Below are 22,761 nucleotides of genomic sequence, written 5' to 3'. Positions count from 1 at the left end.
TGCCAAAAATCGTTTGCTCCTCTACATACCGTAAGCCGTTGTCGATGGTCTGTTGGGTGGTGTACCCCTTGGCCTTTTCCTCCCGATTGATGCGCATGGCCGCAGCTGATATGCCAATAAAGACGGCAAAAATGGGGTCAGCGATCTTTGAAATGATGTACGTAGGTGCAGGCATCGTGACAATCTCTGCGCGAGTGCAGCAATGGTCTCTGAACGAGGCTTCGGCCTGGGCTGTCAGGAGTAGAAGCTGGCTGTACTGTGGAGTACGTGGAGTGTGAAGCTTGCACACCATTGGCCCCAGATCCGCCAATCATGACACACAGCACCTCAAGCCCAGGTCAAAAATTCATCACGTGATATAGCACATGCACTCGCTTGCCCCAAATTTGCCAAACCCACAAACCCCAAAATTTGCACTGGAATTTCTTAGGTCCACGGTCCACGACGTCGAAACCCTCCCCCAAACTAACCACAATCCCGACCACACAGCAGGACAAAATGAAGTTCCTCAAGGTCGGCCGAGTCGCCATCATCACCCGTGGCCGATATGCCGGCAAGAAGGTACGATTTGAAAAGAAGACACAGAATACACACAGCGTCTCGTCCCGGCAGTGAAGCGTTTGCCAATCCTCGAACACGGATCCCATTGCATGACACAAGGAAGAAAAGTGCTGGAAGACAGGACGGGATGAAGAAAATTGGAAAGAAGAACGCATTGGAGTCCGATTCAAAATTAACGCTCGCTACACTGCCGGACAATTAAGAAATAGACGCATCACTCGAGACGCGCGATCAGCAAGAAGACAAAAATCGCTGACAGGAACATTGCAGGTCGTCATCATCCAGCCCGTCGACAACGGCAACAAGCCTCACCCCTTCGGCCACGCCGTCGTCGCCGGCATCGAGCGCTACCCCTCCAAGATCACGCGCCGCATGTCCAAGACCCGCCAGGAGAAGCGATCCAAGATCAAGCCCTTCATCAAGGTGATCAACTACAACCACCTGATGCCCACACGATACACCCTCGAGCTGGAGGGTCTCAAGGGCGCCATCTCCGGCGAGACCTTCAAGGAGGTTTCCCAGCGCGAGGATGCGAAGAAGACGGTCAAGACTGTGTTGGAGGATCGCTACAAAAGCGGCAAGAACCGCTGGTTCTTTACCCCTCTGCGTATGTGTTCCCATTGTCTTTTTTTCTTCTCATCCATCTTGCCACGCAATCAATTCCTGTGTCTTGCTTTAATGCGAGGGGTGCCATTTTGCAACAATCGGAGAGCGACAACTAACTTGGGCTGTAGGATTTTAAACGTTATGGACCGGGAGTTGGCAGGACACAGGCTGTGAACAGCATGGCAAGGGTTATGGGCTCAATGAAATGAAAGTTCATTAAACACAACCAAAAATTCATTATTTTTTTTGCATCCAGTCTGCTCTTTTTGCCGCGTGAAGACCTACAAACTTGTGCATACGGGAAACTGCACAAGCAACAAAAGGCATCTGGTTTATGTGGTTTAAACTGCATGGTTTTTGGGGGTTGCTGTCCGGGATTGTGGTGTGTTGTTCCAGGATATGATACTCTGGAGTAGAACACCCATTCTACAGCGTTTGTAACCAGTTATGCGATTGACTGGAGGCGTGACGTTGTCGCGTTATGATAGATGAGCTGTGGATACATGTGACTGTAGACACATCTTGAAGTGTATCAAATTCTTGATCCATGACTTGTCCATTTGATCATTGTATTCATGCGTCACCCGTCAATTGGACCGACGTGCAAGCTCATGGGACAGTCAGCCTCAGCTTCACCAGAATCTCAGGTCACTCAGCATCAACATCGTTGCCCAAATTTGGCTATTTCATCTCTACGTTTCTATAGGTCAAACGTCGTCTAAAGTACATCAGATTAGACACTTCATAATGCCGCGTCCCGTGCAAGCTCCGCCCAGGAATGCGCTCCAGCGCCCAGCGCCCCAAGTTTGCTCTATATGCGTAATACGATTGAGAGGCGCGTCTCTCTTGCAACCGACTAAAAAAGTTCATAGCCACTTTCCCTTGTCTCCAAATTAAAATCAGAGCTCACAAAGTTGGATTTTTGTTTGGCCACCAGCTGTGCGGGAAGTAATGGCATATTCGAAGTTTAAAAAAAAAGACGAAGGCGAAAATAAAAAGCACACTGAAAGAAGTAGCATGAATAAAAAACGCCTTTGCTACTGCTGACAGTAACGTGGTGCAGAGACTGACTACCTTGATGCGCGACTGACACCCCGATAGCATCTCTGACATGTGAAAAAAGTGCATGTAATAGCTCGAAGTCCACTCGCCCGCCTACAGAGCCTTGGCGGTTCGTCATTTATTGAGCACCAGTCTTACCGAGACCAGCCACGGTGTTGGTTAGCCTGGTAGGGTCATAAGCGTATGAGGGAGCCAGAGCAGTGAACAAGGAGAAGAAGAGGAAAACTGCGAGAACAATGATGGCAATCTTGCGCAAAACAGGTTTGCGAGCACCGAACTCGGCCCACTGTCGGCTAGCCTCGCCCATGTAGCCCTTGAGTTGCTCGAAGCCAAGCTTGTAATAGACCATGCCGCCCAGAGCAATGGAGTAACCGAAGAACTGGAGGGCAGTGACAGGAGTGCCCCAGATCATCATAGAGGCAACAACAAGCATGATGTCCTTAAGAACACCACAGAGGGTGAGGACGACAGCAGAAGTCTTCCCAATCTAGGGTTTCCTGTTAGCATGTTTGAAACTATACAGAACCACGTATTGTTGTCGCAATACTACTTACCAAGAAAACGACAGACACGTTGAGCATCAGAGCGCAAAGACCGTTCAGGAAGAAGGTGAAGAGGCCAACGTTGTACACATCAGCCATGGAAACCTTGGGTACCTCCCACAGGAGAGCAACAACACCGTTCATGACGGCGCAAACAGGCGCAAAGTAGTACAAGGAGACAAGAGGGTCCATTTTGAAATCGGCAGAGCTCAGAAGTCGCTGAACCATGGTAAGGCGGAGAGCTTCAAAGATGATGCCTCCAATCTGGTACAGGACTCCAACCAAGACAAAGTTGATTTCACCAAACGAGGCGATGATGACACCAACAACAATGGCGGACACGTTGAGGAACTGCTTCAGGTTGGGCTGGGAGACTCCCAGAGACCAACCAGCAATCAAGACAGCGACGGGCGTGGTGGCCTTGAGCATCTGGATGAAAGCGACCGAGAGGTAGAGATAGGTCAGGTTTCCACAGATCAAACTCAAACTGAAGAACAGGCCAATGGGCACCACAGCACGCAGGTAGACACGTCCAGTCATCTTGACAGTCTTTCGGCCATCCAGAAGAGGGGTAAATCGAGCCATGAGCTGTGTAGCAATAGTCGCAAAGGCCATGTGGTAGGTGGTCAGGATGACGGGGTAACCTGGACGACGACTTCGATTAGCACAACTTGTCCATTGTCGAGTCCCCGGGACAACAAGTCGCAAAAGCAGAGGATGGAAAACATACGGAAGTTCAAGGTGTCCAGAACCCATTTGTTGAACAGAATAACCGACGAGCTGAAACCAATCCAAACACTAGACTTCATGTCAGCGCTGTGGTACGAGCAACCAATGTCATGCCCATAGCATTCTCCTCCACAGCTGAAAAATCGTTTGTCGTTCTTACATTACGTAGAAGGCAGGATGAACCACAGACTTGGGAGGCTGGGGCTTCTCAACTGCAGGATTGACCGTGGGCAAGACGGGCGACGAGGATTCCGCACGGGGAACCTCGCCAGAGACGCGAGACTTTTCCTCAGACATGATGAGGATGTATCTATGGCGCGATGATGTGTTTCCTTAATGGTAGTGGCCAAGGTTGTGGTGATGCATGCGATGTCGAGGAGTCTGAGGCGACGCGCAAAACGAGCGGACGGACTGCCGTGTCCTCTAGCAAAAAGACACTGGGTCCAAAAAGGTTGGCGGATTGGGTGGAGAAGGAAAGAAAGAAAGAAAGAGAGAAAAAAAGGGTGTGTGTGTGCGAAGCCGGCAGATATTATGCAATTGACGAGGCTTCGGCAGAACAAGGGGAGAAAAGGACTATCAATAAGAATAAGAATCAAATGTCTAGTTGGTGGCACCTAATCGTGCAAAGCGATAGCCGGGGCTCAGGCACGCAAAGGAAATAAAGAGTAATTGGTTGAAGCAAGAAGAAAAGGCTTCTACGGAGTACTCCGTAAGAGAAGGTGAACTAGTCTTGCTGGGAGGATAAAATTGGAGAGGGGGGGAGGAGAGTGACGGGAATGGAGTGCGTTGCGGGCACGAGAGGACCATTGACACAAGTCTGGTAGGCTCAATTGCTGACACACACCCTAGCCCCCTAGCAAGTTCTCAATTGCATGCTAACGGAGTGCCAGAACGGAACATTGAACACTGAGCCAGTATGGAGCACTATTCTGTAGTCAGCAAGGGGGGTGCAGTCTCGGACCGTTACTGGGCAGGTGCATTCACGCAGACGTTCACACCACCTGTACTCGGCCCTCCCCTCCCCCTTTCACGGCGTCAATTGGTGAACGCACAGTCAGCATACCAAATGCTGATTGGTACTGGCCGCTGGTCACTGCTCCAGCCTTCGAATCCGGTCAGTGTTGAAAGCACGGTGGCGAAGTAGTGTTGCTCACGGTGACGTGCCGAAACACGAAGGACCCTGCTCTGGGGTGTGGGAGCGGGATCCGTTCGTGACGCGCGTGCGTGGGCCGTATGGAGGAGAAACAGGCTACCGAGTGCAGCAGATCGACAACCCGGTGCTATTGGCAAAGCGAAGCTCGCCAACTGCTCCCGAGTCATCTTCCGTCGAAATACGCTGACTCTTGTCCAGATTACAACAAGTTCCAGTGCTGAAGCACCATGGGCCCTACCGTGTCCCAAACACGGCAAAGCACCCCAACAGGCCAACACGCCAAATTTCAACGGTCTGCTGCAAGATTATGCCGAGTACTCAGTGTTGCAAACGGGTACAACCTGGTGGGTGGGTGTCGAATCACACCGCCGGATGTCACCCACGTTGAAGAACCGACTGAATGTTACCCGTCCACTGATAAGGCTCGACGCCGCCATGACAGGGAGACTGGACGACTAGGTGGAGCTAGCACAGCATGCATACACGATATGAGTTACGGATCATCCATGGCCAGAGGCTTTGGAGCTGAGATTGACAGCAGATCTCACAGCGAGAGGATATTAAAAAAAAAAGACAGAGAAGAGGAGGGAAACCCTCCGTTGTACAACCATCCGCAGGCCTTCTGCGTCAGCTGTCAAGAAAGCCTGACTCGGACTCCGGGCCAGAGGACAGACTGTCGATTGGGATGCTCGACTTGGAACACGGCTCCTTTGCACCGAGCGTGCAATGAATCACGTCTGGGCCTTCTGAAGCCGGCCCAGAATATCATGGCATTTATTGCTGTGCTTTATTGAGGGAGTCATGCTCGTACGGGCCAATGTCTTGAGTGTCAAGAGAACAGCGTCTTGTCCGTTTTCGATCAAGGCATGCTGAGACGGCCACTTGGACGTCCCTACCCGGCACCAAAAGTGAGGCATGCGAAAATGGCCTTCAATGCTGCCCACAGTTTCACTAGTATTTTGGGTTTCGACAGGGGGCACATGAGCGGCTCGCAGGGGCTCGCAGCCACGAGCATGCCAAGCTTCTTCTTTCCCGCCTTCTCTCACAACCGCCCATCCCCAGGAGTTTCTAGCGCGCGCCCAGCCTTTAACGACGAAGCTTGGCAATGTGTATAAATCCAGATCTGTCTCTCTGACATCTCGAATCATTGTCCACCATGCATGCCGTCGTTTGCCATGCCGTCAAGTATTCGAATGACTTGCAGGCGACTGTCCGCCCCATGTTCCGAGACGGGCGCCTGGCGGGTATCGAGCCTGACAATCGCTTCGGGCATGAGCGAAGACGGCCAGCAGCCCGCACTGTACCCCGTACTAGTTGAGAGAGATATGCTGCCGGCGTGCTCTACAATCGAATTTGGTTTCGAGTACCGAGTAAGTCGACGGGAATCCGCATGCAACGTTGGTAGTCTTGTCTCATGCACCTGCTTTGAGTAGAGAGACACAAGCAGCGACTTCTCTTCCAGCTCCCAGAGGAAACTCCGTCATAACCCGTGGCTTCACCTCCTGGCCTCGCGCTTCGCCCTGGAAAATCATGATCGCTCTCAACGTCCAATGGAGGCAGCGATGCATCGCATAGTGCTCCTTGCGGAATACAACACCCGCCCAGCCAGCCCATAGATCTTCACAACGACTCCGTAGTACGGAGTACTATTCGAACATGCCGCTTGCGCCGTCATGTGGATGTCCAACCCGCCGCCCATTTTTTGTGGGCCCTGGCGGCTTCAGCGGCCCACAGCAATAGGCCGTTTCATTGCGACCCTCTCTGCTCCATGCCCCCCCCTTTTCTGTGCAAGTATGGCTGTTTGATGGTAATTAAATGGCAACAGGTAATTTTCCGTGGTAAAACAACAACGGATGAAGTCCGAGGCATCAGCCAGGGATGGACGAATGGCCGATCTTGATCTGCTCATGTTTCAGAGTTTGAGTGTGGACATTACCGCAGCACGGGTCAGCTTCTGATTGAGCGGCTTATCGGCTTTTCGTCATGGCGTCTGTTGATCTTTTTCAGGATGGGCTGTCTCCCAAAAATGACGCTGGGACATGCTTGCAATGAGAAATGAAGCCTTTTCCGGGCCATGTTCGGAAATATCAACTGCGAATATTCATTTGCCGGTTTCATGCTTGCATGCTTGTTGATCAACACCTACCCCGTGGTGCTCTCGAGTAAAATCCTATCATGCGTAATACGGACAGGCAGTTTGATAACTCGTCCTCACTCCTGTCCGACTTGAGTTTGTCTCTGTACCATGGGCAAGGGGTGACGAGGCAGGATGCATCTTCGTGGCATTGGGAGTAGATAGCCGTGGTAAGCGAGCCAGGCTCGTCCCTGATAATCGCACTCTGTAAACTGACAAGCACTCTATATACTCCGTAGTACAGTCGCTAATTCAGAGTTCGCATATCAAGACTTTTGAACCCGTGTTACCTTCCAAGTCCAGCCCCAGGTGACCACGGTTCCTCCTTATTGGTGCATTGTAACATTCGCACCTTGAAAGTTCATCCTGGGACGGGCAAACTAGTCAGGTGCGCGACAGCATGGGCGACAGTCAAACCAGTGCTTATCATGTGCTCCGTACCAGTCGTAGTTACAGAGGGACAGCTGCTACTGATATCATGGCTCAATATTTACCAGAGCAACGCCATTAATGATGATAATGGCGTTTCGGTGACCATCATCTCAGGAAATTGCACGTACCTTACCCTGGCTCACCAGGCCGCTGGGGGCTGGCTATAGTGCGAGAAAAAAAGAGATGAAGATACTCCGTAATAATAGTGGGACGTCGTGTTGTCGTGTCATTGTCATTACGTTCTGTGGTACGTATGTACTAGCATTGTGTTGGTCCATGAGTGAAAATCATTCATCGTTTATTACCAGCTGCAGATCTTGCCCAAGGGGTCTGGTGGTGCTGCCGCGTACGGGGTACAGAGTGTCTGTCCCGTACACCAGCGCGCAGTTTCGAGGTTAAAACGGCGCAGCTCGCGGTCATACATGTGTTGTTTCCCAGCTGGAGTACTCCGTACAAGACCAGAAAGATGCGGTTGGGGGTCGTTGGATTCTTCATTCTGGGGTCGTAGGCATCAACATCCCATTGACCGTTGCGCAGACAAGGTCCACGGCATAATTAATATACGGAGTACTCCGTACCACTGTGAACAACAGGTTTGACGATCGATGGTCGAGATTTGTGTGGTATCCACTCGTTTAAGCTCTCGCTGGGCAGCAAGGGGTGCTTGTCTTGTTGGCTCCAGGTAAATAGAGTATACAAGATGAGATTCCGTAGTACAGACCAGTACAGAGTACTCGGCTGTAATCACCGACCCGTATGCGGTATACACGTTGTACGGTCGACGATGCCTGCCTGTCCATATTACAGGACATGGGCGCCGGAATGCTGGCCCGTGAAGCGTGGGCGAGATGTGTGTGGTCAATGGCATTGGAAGGTGGGAGAAAGGGGGCGGCGTCCTCATCTTGCATGGCGGCCGTGACCTCGTGGGCAAACCACGGCGAGCGAGCACCCAGCCACAGCCACAACCTTTTTAAAGGTGCATGGCTGGTTGCATGTGCCGCGAGCCTTTTTCAAGGTCCGATGGCAGTGGCAGTGGCAGTGGCAGTGGCTTGCCCAAGTTGGAGGGGTCCATGTCAACCAGGCCGTAAGTGCTGGTCTCCGTCCACCCCTGGATCCAACATAATTTTAGCCCCTCCATGGAGCAGACATGCCCCCCTCCCCTTTTCCCCTTTGCTGCAGCCGCCTGTCCAAGGATCCACAGAAAAACAATTCCTTGAGCACTGGCAACATATCTACAGCAACTGGTCGGTCAGTCAGCGTTGCTAGCATCCCTCTGCATTCCCGCGCTGGTTTGAGATCGCAGTCTGTCCTCTTTGCTCCTTCAGCATCATCGCATTTCCAAGGCGTCGCATTTTGTTGTGGCTAAACGCTACTTCGTTTGCTCCTACCAGTCTTTTCATCTACGCTTGTGCCGTCACCGCATCACAATCCCCACCATGGGCGCCGACATGTGAGTTGATTGTTGCCATTCTCCTCGCCTTTGCCCTCGGGAACCGCCTACAGTGCATTGAGCGCATTGGGACGTGATGGAAAAATCAGTCAGACTAACCGCACATCTCTTTTAGTAACGTTGATGTCCTCGTCATTGGCATGGGACCTACTGGTCTCGGTGCTGCCAAGCGACTGAATCAGATTGTGAGGCCCTCACCGCCAGATTCTCATCCTAGTGCGGTGGTCGATTGCTAACTTCTTTTCTCTTCTTACCGCGCAGAACGGCCCATCATGGCTGATTGTTGACTCTTCAGACAAGGCTGGTGGTCTCGCCGGCACCGATACCACCGACGAGGGCTTCGTAAGTTTCCATCATCCCGAGGCTGGCTGGCGCTGCTTCGATTACTCGCTCCGCGCGACCTTTTGCAATTCAAAGGCAATTGTAGGCTAACCAGATCCATTCCCAAACAGCTCTACGATGTTGGCGGCCACGTCATCTTCTCCCACTACAAGTACTTCGACGACTGTCTCGACGAGGCGCTTCCCAAGGATGATGACTGGTACACTCACCAGCGCATCTCCTACGTTCGCTACAAGGGCCTCTGGGTCCCCTATCCCTTCCAGAACAACATTTCCATCCTGCCCAAGGAGGACCAGGTCAAGGCCATTGATGGTCTCATTGATGCGGCCATGGAGTGCCGTGTGGCCAACACCAAGCCCAAGGACTTTGACCAGTGGATTCTGAGAATGCAGGGCGAGGGTATTGCCGATATGTTTATGCGCCCATACAACTACAAGGTCTGGGCCGTTCCCACCACAAAGGTAGGATGACACCGTTGACGCTGTCATAACTCCCAAATTCCGTCCTCAAGGTTGACTGAACCAAACTAGATGCAATGCGAGTGGCTCGGTGAGCGTGTCGCTGCTCCTGATATCAAGACCGTCACCAAGAATGTCATCCTGAACAAGGTTGCCGGCAATTGGGGCCCCAACGCTACCTTCCGGTTCCCCGCCCGCGATGGTACCGGTGGTATCTGGATCGCCGTCGCCGACACTCTTCCCAAGGAGAAGAAGCGCTTCGGCAAGCAGGGTGAGGTTACCAAAGTCGACGCTGAGAACAAGGTTGTCCACTTTGCCGACGGTACCACCATTGGCTATGGCAAGCTGGTCAACACCATGGCTGTCGACCACCTCGCCGAGAAGATGGGCAACCAGGAGCTCATGAGCCTTACCAAGCAGCTTTTCTACTCCACCACCCACGTTGTTGGTGTTGGTATTCGCGGTGAGCGCCCCGAGCGCATCGGTGACAAGTGCTGGGTAAGACCTGCAGATTTACTCTCTTTTGGGCCCCATTCATCGAACAATACAAACTAACTGTGCCTTGTAGCTCTACTTCCCCGAGGACAACTGCCCCTTTTACCGTGCCACCATCTTCTCCAACTACTCTCCTTACAACCAGCCGCAGAAGGACGCCAAACTGCCCACTCTGTATCTTGCCGACGGCACAAAGACGTCTTCTGAGGCCAAGGAGGGCCCTTACTGGTCCATCATGTTGGAAGTCTCGCAGTCTTCCATGAAGCCCGTCGACGTTGAAAACCTGCTCAAGGACAGCATCCAGGGATTGATCAATACTGAGATGCTCAAGCCCGAAGACGAAATCGTCTCCACCTACCACCGCGCCTTTGACCACGGTTATCCTACGCCGTCTCTGGAGCGTGAGGGTGTGCTGAAGCAGGTCCTGCCAAAGCTCCAGGATATGGACATTCTGTCTCGTGGTCGATTTGGCAGCTGGAGATATGAAGTTGGTAACCAGGACCACTCCTTCATGCTGGGCGTCGAGGCTGTTGACCACATTGTCAACGGTGCAGTCGAACTGACGCTCAACTATCCCGACTTTGTCAACACTCGCAAGAACGAGGAGCGACGTTTGGCTCAGTCCTTCAACTTTGCTTCCTCTGCTCTGACCAATGGCACCCACGTCACCACCAATGGTGTTACCAACGGCACTGATTTGCCCAGCCGTGAGCGTGCTTCATCCAAGGTCTCTGTTAACGGCGGCCACAGCCGAAAGTCCTCCAAGCAGGTCAATTGAATGAAATTGACAAGGCGGAATATGGTAGGGTAAACATGAATGGGAAAGAATGATGGGGAATGTGGATCCGGTTTCCATGAGGATCTAATCCTAAAACAACAACCACCACCACCACCACCCAAGAGAAACCAGCATTCCCAGACGATAGGTGATAGGGTGAACAAATGTTGCGAGTCTTATGAAATGATGGATTTCGGGTCATATCGGGATATCTAGAGCGGGTGGGGGGACGTTGATACTAGGTCATGCTAGGGACAGCAGTTATCAGCCAGACTCGCGCGACGAAGGGAGGTTGGCATAGAATTTGATCTCTTCTAAACTTCGAACTATAGATACGGTCGAGAAAGAGAGAATAGAGCTGGGCCGCTCTCGATTTAGACTATGCAATAGCTAGGCTATAAATTACGTATTTCCTAAAAGCATGTGACTATTTCGAGACGCTAGGCGACTAGCCCGGGTCGTATCAACGAGCACATTATCGGTGGCGGCAAATTCATGCGTATAGGTGCTCCGTACGTACTCTGCAAGATGTGGTGTGATGCAACCAGTCCCCGCGCCGGTGCCGGGCCAAGCAAGCCCGCATGCAACGAGGCAAACAGCATTACTATTTTGTGCGACGCAAAGGGGGTCAATTAAACCGGCGAGCGTATCGGACAAGTGACATCATTCCACTGGTTTGCCGCCTGGGCCCATGCGTCGAGTCTCACTTGACGGTACACAACGCATAGACAGGTGTTTGCGGCTCGTGTACTTACGGAGTAAGAAGGGGGGAAAGGACTCGATGTCGGTTGCCATGGATCCATTTGGCGCGGCGCCTGGCGACTATTTGACGAGTCCACTGCTGTTCACCATGAAACCGGGTATACGTGGCCGTTTCGAGATTTGGAGTTTTCCAGGTGAAGTGCTCTGACGGCTGAACAGCTGCAGGACTGGTAATCCTTTTTTTTTGTTCTCTTCCTTAAGACTGTACGGGGACGAGGCATTTCGGGAAGAAATGACTCGGTGAGGTACCCACTTGCCTTGTACGAGGGGAAATTGGTGTCACTATTGGGGGTTGGAAGAGCTTCGAGCCTTTGTCTGGTCGAGTTTGTGACTGTTTAGGGTAGAAGGTCGACATGGCATGCTCCTAGGTGCCGTCTGTTTGTCAGGGACATACTCCGTATATGGCTTATGGCTGCGGATGCGGTAGATGATCTAGCGCGTGATGGCGAATGTAGAGCTGTGTAGAAATGACTAGTACTCTATTTACCCCGTTTCGGTATATGTTGGAAGCGGGGACAAGGCCATTGTTCATCTTGGTCGAGGTGGAGTTGAATTGGCTCGTTGGTGATGGGTGTCGTTTTGGGTGAAAAGGGGGATGGATGATTGGCTTTATCCAAGGGTTGTTTGGCTGGGTGGTTCCGCACTCAGGCCGCCGGTCAAACGTGGATATTGGATTTCATCAAGAGCTGACCTTGCCGGGTCTTTTCTTTCAAGGCACCTTGACCTTGTCGAGTGGACGAGCCGTGCGGGAGAGAGGCGGCCAACGACGCGTGGATTCTGGGACGAGTGGTACTTGATCTGCGCGCAGAGGGCAAAACCCGGCGCCATCTGCACCGTTGGGAACCGCTGCTGGTTCCTGCTCCTCAAAATTGACTACTACTAGTAGCACTCCAGGGTTGGTCTTGACGGGCTCGAGCGGCCCCCCGGTATCGAACTGTTGGACTTGAGGACTGGTGGTTTTTGCCGCGGCCCACTGCAGAAACAGTGGCGTACATGCCTCGTACATATGTACAGAGTACAATGTCGATATATCTGCTTGACGAGTTGACGGGCAGAGAGAAGAACGGCTAGGATGGTCGAGTGCACAAGCCTATAGAATAATAGCACGGTGATCTTTGCGTGTTGGTGCGCGGTCCGGGGTGTAGTAGGAATAGAAACAGCCTGGCTGAGCGTCCGGTGGTGGGATGCAGCACGAGAGAGAGTGGTGGATCGACGCTGGCTCTGCAGCACAATCCAGTCAGGAAATGTTACACCCACTGTACACATGCCCAGTTAGCACGAAGTCGTCCGCAAAAGGCCAATGGCGTGGCGAGAGTGCTGGATTGACCTGGCACTAGCACCGAAGCAGTAGGGCGCCGCACCCCGTACCAGACGCCAGCGGTAGCAGCCAGCACCAGACCGCACACCACCAGACTGGACCGCAGCAACCACACCAGCACTATTACAACGACGCTTGGCTGGGTCATTATCCCAGACTCGGACTGGGCGGCCACAGCTTCGACTACCGCTTCTTCCATTGCCTCACCGCGCTTTTCTTGCCATATCGCCTGCCTGCATGGCATTTCGCCATCATCGTGCGCCGGAGTCTTGATCATTTTTTTGTTCCTTCCTTTCTTCTTCTTCTTCTGCTCCTCTCCTGCGTTTCCCTTTTGCCGCCGGCCGACCGAGGATGGGCACTGAATCTGGGTTTGCCTCGTCGACCGCATGTCTGAGCCACTGAGTTCTTGACCACCAGCCCTTGTTCCATCCAGCTCGCGAAACCTCGGCCACCACCGACTGTCGCAGAGATTCCCTTCCAAGTCGAAGCTGCCGTCCTGTAGACAGCACTGTTTCCCACCATGGACGGCGCCGTTTTGGTGCCTGACGATGTCCTCGACTCGCGGCCCCCGCCGCCGCCTCGACTATTCGAGCGCCTTCGCCAAATAGCTGGCTACACCTGGGACGAAACAAAGGAGCCCATCCACTCGAGCTATGATTTCTGGTGGGTTTTTCTTACAATTTTCATTTCTCGTTTGCCGCATTGGTAGTGGGCTTTGTTCTTCAACGGGAGGCGCGGGTTCGAATGCAAAACATATTTATATTATATGTATATATAAATACATCTACATCTACATGTTTGGTTCTTTGGCCTTGGTTCAAAGCGGCAAAGCTGGGCGAGGAGCTGACGTCGGCGACATGGCAAAACAGGCTCGTTTTCGGAACTCGATTTGTATCCTCGAAACCGTCGCCTCCGAGCTCAGGGCACAACGAATCCAGCCTCGGATCCATCACGAAGCTACAATCTGGCCGGCCGTCTCCCTCTGAACATGGCAACCATGTCCCGCCCTCGGAGACACAGAGCACCGAAACCCCCAAAACGCCGCTTCCGCACCGTCCGTCGACGCCCATTTCGTCGCCGCCGTCATCCGCCGATGGCCCTCCTATAGTTGAAGAGTCGGTTGTCGCCCGCGTGTCGTCGCACAATCTCCGAGAAGAACGGGCTTTTCAAATCGCCAAGAACGTTGCGGGGACGGCCGACCCCCTAGGCGAGCATATTGCCAAGCCCATTGATCTACTTCGACTGAATCCCGGCCCTGGAGATCGTAATCACATCACCGTCGCCATCTATCAGTACCCAGGTGCCAACTACTTGGGCAAAGTCCTAGACTTTGGACCTGCTTTCTATCAGGCGCGAAAAGAAGGAGATGCGTACGTCTCATACCGCCCCGCAACGTCTAGTCATCTACGACCGCCGATAAACCTCGAATACTTTTTGGATTTCGCCATCGGCGCTGTGCAGTGCTTGGAGATTCTTCATCATGGGCAGGGCATTATTCACGGTGAGATCCGGGGGGACGCGTTTCACTTCAACGCCGAGGAGAACAAGGTCAGGATTGTGGCTTTTGGCACTGGGTTGAGGTCCTTTGAGCATGGATTAACCAGCACCGGCTGGTTGACGCTCTCCAAGGAGGTTGGCGTCAAGAACAAGCTCCTTTACATTAGTCCTGAACAGACTGGCCGAATGCCAGCGGAACCCGATACCCGGACTGATATCTACTCGCTGGGCATTTTAATGTGGACTCTGCTAACACAACAGCCCGTGTATACCGGGGACACCCCCATGGACATCGTCCAGGGCGTGCTCGGCCGAAGGGTGCCCAACGTGGCTACGGTGCGGATGGACATTCCGGATGTCATCGGGCGCATTATCCAAAAGTGCACGGCCAAGAATGTCGCGGATCGTTATCACTCAGCAAGCGGGCTCCGCCACGACCTGGTCAATGTTCAGCAGCTGCTTTCCGATGGCGACTCGACGGCGCTCAAAGACTTGGAGATTGGGACCAAGGACATCTCGTCGTTCTTTATACTCCCGACAAACATGATTGGTCGGATTGCAGAGCAGAGCGAGCTCGTCAAAGTCATTGACCGTGTTTCGCGCAATCATTCTCTCGGCAGCAACCGAAATCGCTTCCCGGACGGATCTGGCCTGGCCAATGAACTGGTCGTCCTCGACGACGTCTCGAGCGAAGGGGGCGCAAGCTCTGTACGCTCTGTAGAGGGCACCAACCGAAGGAGCGGCTCTTTCAACCTGGGCGGTGGATCGTCAGAATATAAATTTCCCAGAAACAGCTTCCACCCGTCCATCTTGTCTGACACGCAGACCCTATCAAACGAGACTGTATCCTCGAACCAATCTGGGCCACAGCTCCGACCGACGAGACCGTGGGAGAGACATCACTCAATATCAGTAGAAACAGCGAGCGCCGTGGAGAGCACTGGCGGTCCCGAGAGTGGCCGGATGGGGGGCATGACCGAGTCTAGCGGCTCGAGCCTGTCGCGACAGCTGGGCGCCGCCAAATTTCGACGGCGTGGGCAGTGCGAGGTCGTCGCCATTGAAGGAGCTGGGGGGCTTGGAAAGAGCTTCTTGGTGCAAAGTGTTCTCGGAGAAGCGAGGCGGCGCGGCTATTGCGCCACCGCCAAGTTCGACACGGCCCGGAGGACGGCATTTGGTCCCTTGCTGAAGCTGCTCTCGTCTTTATTTAAGCAGGTTTGGGGCGAGACGAACACAGAGACACCTTTCCACCAGGTTCTCAAACAGTACGTGCGACCGGTCTGGCCAATGCTGCATAGAGTGCTCGGCCTGCCCGAGTTTCTCCTGGGGCCGCCCGAGTCGGCGAGCCCCATGGTCGGACGCCCATCGACGAACAACTCGCAGCAGGCCGGCCAGCGAAGTGGCGTCAAGTCTAGTAGCGGCAAACGGCGCGGGTCGTCGCCGGGAAGCTCGCCGAGCCCGCTGAGCCAGCACCAAGCTGCCAATGCCGCCGCCACGGCGGGCTCCCAGAGCTCTCAGGACTATCTTTGCGCGGGCACGTCGACAAAGACGACGCGCCTCATGAATACTTGCTTGGATATTCTTCGAGTCTTCACCACGCACAAATTCATCTGCTTTTGTCTCGATGACCTCCATTTCGCGGATGACGAGTCTCTGGAGCTAATAACCCAAATCATCGGCGCTAAGATGAAGATGTTGATTATCATGACGTATAGACCCGAGGAGCTCCCCAGGGAGAGGATGGACAGGATAATATACCCCGCCCAAGTAGAAGAGAACCACCGGAATGGCCGACCCCGAGTCACGAGGATCAGTCTCGAGCCGCTGAGCGAGGCCGAGATACTCGACTATGTTTCCGCCACCCTGTCCCGGCCAAAAGAGGAAATTCTGTCGCTTGCCCTCGTTATCCAGGCCAAAACCGCTGGCAATCCGTTCTACATGCGGGAGATGCTCAGCGCCTGCCACCGGAAAAAGTGCATCTGGTATGACTATCGCGACAGCATATGGCATTTCGATCTCGACAGGTTGTTTGCACAGTTCCAGGGTGAGAAGGACTACGACGTGCTAGACACCGGATTCATCACAAGAAGGCTGGACGAACTGCCATCCGCGGCCAGGGCCGTCTTGTCGTGGGCTGCTCTGCTGGGCAACTCGTTTTCTTTCGAGATTATCAGTCGATTGATGAAGGGCGAGTTTGACTACGGGGACGACGACATTCCAAACTGCTGCCCCAACCTGTCGAAACGCTCATACACCGAGGCGGAGGCCATTGCTGGTCTCCAAGCAGCCATCCAAGCATACATCATCGTGCCGAGCGAGACTGACGACCGCTTCCGTTTTGCGCATGACAGGTACGTCAATGCCTCGGCTGCACTGAAGGAGTGTAATGCGCGTCGCATGCATTTTATCATTTCCCAGACCCTTCTAAAGTACTACGCCGTGGAGGCCAGACAACGAGAGAGCACCGCTTGTCACATTTGCGAGGCCGCTTCCATCATCAAGATGCGAGTCCCCGTGCGGCAGGAATTCCGCAAGCTGCTGATTGACTGCGCCCAAGCCGCCACCGAGAATGGAGCCAGACCGACAGCCGCCAAGTACTATGGCGCGGCAATTCAGCTGCTGCAGGGCGACCCGTGGTCGGATGATGCCGATGATGTGTCCTACGAGGAGACGATGCAGCTCTACCTGCGCGCCGCGGAATGCCACTTGTTTATGGGACAGCTTTCGCTGGCGAATGACTTGCTCTCGACCCTCTTTGCCAATGCAAAGTCGGCAATGGACAAGGCCCCGGCATACGTGTTGCAGTCGAGGATATTTGCCCAGAACGGCAACGCGCTCGCTGCCTTCATCTCCCTGAAGGAGTGCCTGGCGGCCTTGGGCGTACCTCTCGAGGACGAGCCCACGTATGAAAAGTGCGACAAGAAGTTCCACAAGCTGGCGAAACAGGTCCAGGAAATGGACCGCCAGGCCCTCATGAACCCAAAGAAGAACACGGCACCCGTGACGGCTTCCATTGGAGCCGTGCTGTCGGAGACGGCCTCTGCCGCATGGTGGAGCGACTGCCTGCAGTATTACCACCTCACGCTCGTCATGCTGGACATGCACCTCACCCGTGGAGCCTTTCCCCAGTCCGGCATGGCCTTCCTGCAGATGGGAGTTGTTGGCCTGGCCCGCTTCAACATGACGCAGTTTGCCGTCGACATGGGCACAATCTGCCAGGACCTGCTCTACTCTGCGCGAGACGCCTTTTCCATGGCTCGCGGCCAGATGCTGCATTCGTGCTTCATTGGCCATGTACAGTACTCCATGTCGCTGTCCACCTCCCAGATGGACGATGCCATTGAGCTGGCGTCGGTTGGCGGAGACCGGCTCTCCACCATTCTCAGCTACGGACTCTGCGCCGTGACCAAGTTTTTTGCCAGCGAGAACCTCTCCGACCTGGAGGCGTTTTGCCAGTATGGCTGCGAGGACATTGTCAACTGGTCGCTGGACACGCGCGGTGGCGCGCTCCTCGTCGCCGTCAGACAGCTCTCCCGCGCCCTGCAGGGCAAGACCTGCACCCACGAGCCGTTGAGGGTCATGACTGACGACCAGCACGACTCGGTTGGATACAAGAGCTGGCTCACGAGCCAGACGCAAGAGAGCAACCGCTCGTCCCTATTCTACGAGAGTCTCGAGCTATGCGCCTTGTTCCTGTATGGCCACTACGAACGCGCCATTGACATTGGCCAGAAATGCGTAGAGAAGCTTCCGATGCTGTGGTCGGCGCGGAACAGCAGGCTGATTCTGCTCTTTTACGGGCTGGCGCGAGCCGGCCAGCTGTTGAGGCTCATGCAAGACCCTCGCTCGCAAACCGACGACTTCACCGCCCAGACGGAAGAGATTGTCAACGAGCTCACCGGCTTTGTCAAGATGATGGAGGACTGGTCGGTCGTGTCCGACGTCAACTACCGATCCTGGTCCAGGCTGTTGAATGCTCAGGTCGCGGAGCTGTCCCAAGACCACGGCCAGGCCATTCAACACTACGAGGAGGCGCTGGACCATGCCGCCGAGCACGACTTCATATTCGAGGAGGCCCTCGGCAACTACGTCATGGCTGGCTTCTTTATCAGACGGCGAGCAAGACGGTCTGCCAGAGCCGCCCTCCAGGATGCGGTGGGCCTGTATCGACAAATAGCCGCCGCCGGCGTCGCGTCTGCCATTGAGGAGGAGCACAGCCTGTTACTCCATGGGCCGACCCGGAATCATCGAACCGTCGAGGTTGGCATCCAGACAGACTTTGTCGCGGATCCGCCGCCCGCCCAGTACCGCCCCGTCGACGGGGTGGATGGCGACGAGCTGACACAGGTTCCTTCCAACGCCATGTCCGAGTTCAGGGGAGAACGTATTGGTGCGTGGCGCGGATCTATGCGTATGCCGACCGAGGACGGGGTCGGCCTCCCAGCCCTGGACATGATTGACCTGCACGCGATCCTGGTGTCCTCGCAAGTTATTTCGTCCGTGCTGCAGGTCAACGAGCTGCTCAAGACAATGTGTGATGTCATCCTGCAAACCTGCGGCGGGTCTGCTACCCGCGCCGCCATCATCATCCAAGACAATGACACGGAATCGTGGTGTGTGGCGGCAAGCGGAGATCCTGAGAGGGGAGCGTCTGCCCACGAACCGGGCCTGCCGCTATCCGGATCAACACTCATCGCCGAAAATGTCGTCCTCTACTGTACCCGTTTCAGAGAGTCCGTCTTCATCCCCGACCTTTTCGCGGACGAGCGGTTCGGCAATGTAAATGGAGGCTGGCTGCAGCGGTATCCCGGGGGCAAGGCAATCATTTCCATTCCCATCCTGCACGGCACCAAGCCCCTCCTCGGCGTTTTGTACCTCGAAGGCGAGCCAGGGTCCTTTACGGATCGCAACGTCACCGTCTTGCAGCTCTTGGTCAACCAAATCGGCATCAGTTACTCCAACGCCCTGTCAATGAAGAGTGTCGAGAAGATCTCGGCCGAGAACCGCGGGATGGTGTCGGTTCAGAAGCGAGCCCTAGCCAAGGCCCTGGAGGCCGAGACCAAGGCAAAGCACGCAGAGGCAGAGGCCAAGCGGAACGTCAAGCTGGCGGAGGAAGCTGCCAAGGCAAAGGCCATTTTCCTTGCCAACGTCTCGCATGAGCTGCGGACGCCACTCAACGGTGTCATTGGCAACTCGGAGCTGCTGCGGGACAGTGACCTCAACAGGGAGCAGCTCGAGATGGCTGATTCGATCCGTGTTTCTGCAGATTTGCTGCTGACAGTCATCAATGACATCTTGGACTTTTCCAAGATGGAGGCTGACAAGATGAAACTGTACATTATTGCCTTTAACCCCGAGGAAATGGTTCGCGAGGTTGTCCGAGCAGTGTCCTATAGCAATCGGGAGAAGACGTCAAAGAAGAACGTCAAGATCATCCAGGACATCAACCTCCCGCCGATGCTCATCTACGGAGACCCCATCCGACTCCATCAAGTGCTGGGGAACCTCATTGGAAACAGCCTGAAGTTTACAGAGGACGGCTCCGTCACCATAGGGGCACGGCTGGACGCCGAAACCAAGGACAGCGCGACTCTCACGTTCTGGGTCCGAGATACCGGCATTGGCATCCCTGCGCAGCAGCTTGCCAAGCTGTTCCAGCCCTTCAGCCAGGCAGATGCCAGCACAGCGCGAAAGTACGGCGGAAGCGGTCTGGGACTGAGCATCTGCAAATCGCTGATTGAGATTATGATGAAGGGCAAGATTCAGCTGGAGAGTGAAGAAAGCGAGGGCACAACCGCCTGGTTCACAGTTACTTTCGAAAAGGCCAAGGCGGACGTGTCTGCTGGAGACGCGCTCGGCAAGGCGTCGCCGCCCATTGACAGGTACTCGCTCATGACGTCGCCCTTTGACAGGGTGGCCTCGCCAAACCCATTCATGGACCTGTCTCAGGTCTCAAAGGAAGACGTCCGCATCTGCGTGGCTGAAGACAACCCCATCAATCAAAAGATTGCTATCCAGTACGCACACCGACTCGGCTACCCCAACGTTGTCGCCTACGAAAACGGGCTCAAGGCCATTGAGGGACTGCGGAAAAAGGCTGCGGAAGGGGAGCCGTACCACATTGTGCTCATGGACGTCCAAATGCCCGTGTTGGACGGGTACGAGGCCACAAAACTCATCAGGAAGGACTCCATTGAGGCTGTACGCAAGGTTCTGGTGATTGCCATGACGGCATCGGCAATCCAGGGAGACAGGGAGAAGTGTTTGGCGGCCGGGATGAATGATTACCTCGCCAAGCCGGTCCGTTCTGAAGTGTTGAAAAAGAAACTGGACGCCTATGTCGACGTTTCGGTAAGGCTGCGTCTCCCCCAAGCTCCCTATCCTCTACAACCGAAACCCCCGGGGCGCACAGGAAAGAGAGAGAGGCCTCGATCATGACGTTTTATAACATGCATACTGACCCGATGCACAGAAGGCTGGCGTTATCGACACTGTACAATCACCAATCAGTCCCATTTCTCCAACAACTCCAAACGACCTGGAGGCCAACGGCACAAGCTTGGCATCGATTGCTTCGAGTAACAAGGTGTTCAGGGATACCAGAGCCACCAACAGCTCCATCATCGATCCAATGCAGGAAGATGCCGTGTACAACATGCCCCTGGACTCGACGAGCCTTCAAGCAGCCGATAGCCCCGTGCTCAGCGCAAACAACAACGACCAAAGGACGCTGTCGATGCATTTGCCTGAGCTCACGCGCAATTCTACCAACCACTCCGACAGCCAGCCTTCCACCGAGGCGAGCACTCCCGAGGCAGTGTCCACGGGGGATCCAGTTGCTTTGCAGCCCAAGAGACAGCCGAGGAAATTGACCAAGACTCGGGACAACAGCGATGCGCATTGGGATGCCGAGGCAAAACCCGTCGATAAGGACAGGGAGAAGCACAAGGGGGTGTTGACCAAGAAACAGCCTCTTGCGGACGACCCCAATGGTGATGCTTCTTGAGTGTTTTCCTTTTTCCAATCTTTGAACAGCTCGCAGAAGCGAGTGTCCACAAGCTAATATACCCGACCGCTGACCTTGAAAACTCTACCGTCACAAATTCCGCATAACCACGTCAATATATATTATATATATACGATGTTAACGTCTAACGGCCGACCACCTTTTGAACATTCATCACATCCAAGTTACTATCTCATGTCCAGGAAGAAAAAGTCTACTGTATACTCACTCCCATTTCGTTTTCTGGTGTTGCAAGGGGCTCCCTCCCCCCCTGTTTTTGGGGCTCGAGGATTCATTCATGCTTGTTTTGGTTGTAAGCTGGGTGCTTACGGTGGTGCATGGTGGGGGGTATATAGAAAAGATGAACGATTTGAACAACTGCTTTGATTCATTGTGCGTGCGTGAATGCTGTGCTTGAGTTGGTCCGATTCGACCTCTGCTGTGGGTATATGCGGTGCTTGGTGCCTTGATACTACTACTCGCTGGGGTACATGCGTTGCCATGTGATGTTCTGGTACTCTATCTGAGGTCTAGACGACTCACGACATGACGGAGTAGCCCGTCGTCTCTAGCCCTTCATCATACTAGTACCATGAGCAATAACTCCGCCTCGGCAATAGATAGCAGCACCGACTTTGTGCGAGGTCTTTTGACACGGTATCGCTTGGCATTGTGCGCTTGCTGGACCGGCACATTGGGACACGTGGCTGATTGTGTCGGCCGACTTTGTGATGCGCACTCGATAGGCGATCCTACTGCACTAATTTGCACTTTTGGGGAGGGGGTAGGGTTACGTTGTGATCCCTACAAGTTTGGCTCGGCGTGCCATGGTAAATTTTGTTCGGGGCTCACCGTGGCCTCTTCTGAAAGCTTGCGACGACGACCTCGTATGGGGACATGTTGCGCCGGGAATCCCGTCATATACGTCTTGCAAATATAGATGAGCAGGACACACACAAAGTAACGCTGCTCATCCGGCACCTATGTAGTTGTCGTGTTGGTAGCGCGACAAGGGGAATGGGGTGGTAATGGTGGATGAATATCACGGCTGGCATGGATATGACGGTGGTAGCTTGTGCCTGGCTTTCTTGTTTGTTTCCTAGCTGTATGTATGTATGCACCATAACCAGGAGCTGGCACGCGCACAGAGTAGACATGTAGTAGATTGATTTGTGCTCTGGGCATATAACAGGCATGGCATATGACGCCCCCAATATATGCAAACCGGATCGGATCGACTCTCCAAATTAAATCGGTGGCTGGAACGCGTACCCCATCTCTGACGATGTGTTCGCAATAACGCATGTACATACAGAGTAACTCTGACCAGGGGTCTTGGGCATGTCGCCTCTTCGTTTGAGTTGTGTGGCCAGGCTCTCCTCTGGTGACGGATACCTGACAAGCGGCATGTGAATGATTGGTGCCGGTATTGGCGGGAA

General features: G+C 54.1%; 5 protein-coding genes across 5 annotated transcripts; 3 read left to right on the top strand and 2 right to left on the bottom strand.

The window, feature by feature from the left end:
• Positions 1 to 498: 498 nt before the first annotated feature.
• MAA_04768 (Ribosomal protein L27e) lies at positions 499 to 1,303 on the top strand (the record flags this gene model as incomplete). Its single annotated transcript, XM_007822864.1, has 3 exons — positions 499 to 561; positions 832 to 1,168; positions 1,296 to 1,303. 3 exons carry the CDS (start codon positions 499 to 501, stop codon positions 1,301 to 1,303), a joined length of 408 nt encoding a protein of 135 aa, XP_007821055.1.
• A 1,044-nt stretch (positions 1,304 to 2,347) lies between these two features.
• MAA_04769 (triose phosphate/3-phosphoglycerate/phosphate translocator) lies at positions 2,348 to 3,797 on the bottom strand (the record flags this gene model as incomplete). The annotated part of the gene is made up of 4 exons (XM_007822865.1): positions 2,348 to 2,716; positions 2,784 to 3,415; positions 3,502 to 3,569; positions 3,661 to 3,797. 4 exons carry the CDS (start codon positions 3,795 to 3,797, stop codon positions 2,348 to 2,350), a joined length of 1,206 nt encoding a protein of 401 aa, XP_007821056.1.
• Positions 3,798 to 8,655: 4,858 nt separating this feature from the next.
• On the top strand, positions 8,656 to 10,742 carry MAA_04770 (FAD/NAD(P)-binding domain-containing protein; the record flags this gene model as incomplete). Its single annotated transcript, XM_007822866.1, has 6 exons — positions 8,656 to 8,669; positions 8,785 to 8,854; positions 8,931 to 9,011; positions 9,122 to 9,472; positions 9,542 to 9,967; positions 10,038 to 10,742. 6 exons carry the CDS (start codon positions 8,656 to 8,658, stop codon positions 10,740 to 10,742), a joined length of 1,647 nt encoding a protein of 548 aa, XP_007821057.1.
• Positions 10,743 to 12,751: 2,009 nt separating this feature from the next.
• MAA_10654 (uncharacterized protein) lies at positions 12,752 to 13,099 on the bottom strand (the record flags this gene model as incomplete). The annotated part of the gene is made up of 1 exon (XM_011412372.1): positions 12,752 to 13,099. The coding sequence occupies one exon, from the start codon at positions 13,097 to 13,099 to the stop codon at positions 12,752 to 12,754; it is 348 nt and encodes a 115-aa protein (XP_011410674.1).
• A 243-nt stretch (positions 13,100 to 13,342) lies between these two features.
• Positions 13,343 to 21,322, top strand: MAA_04771 (Protein kinase, catalytic domain protein; the record flags this gene model as incomplete). The annotated part of the gene is made up of 3 exons (XM_007822867.1): positions 13,343 to 13,485; positions 13,692 to 20,667; positions 20,789 to 21,322. 3 exons carry the CDS (start codon positions 13,343 to 13,345, stop codon positions 21,320 to 21,322), a joined length of 7,653 nt encoding a protein of 2,550 aa, XP_007821058.1.
• Positions 21,323 to 22,761: the final 1,439 nt, after the last annotated feature.

This window comes from Metarhizium robertsii, assembly GCF_000187425.2.
Source record: "Metarhizium robertsii ARSEF 23 chromosome Unknown MAA_Scf_1, whole genome shotgun sequence".
Classification (NCBI taxonomy): Eukaryota; Fungi; Ascomycota; class Sordariomycetes; order Hypocreales; family Clavicipitaceae; genus Metarhizium; species Metarhizium robertsii.
This window is presented reverse-complemented; position numbering and strand designations above follow the sequence as displayed.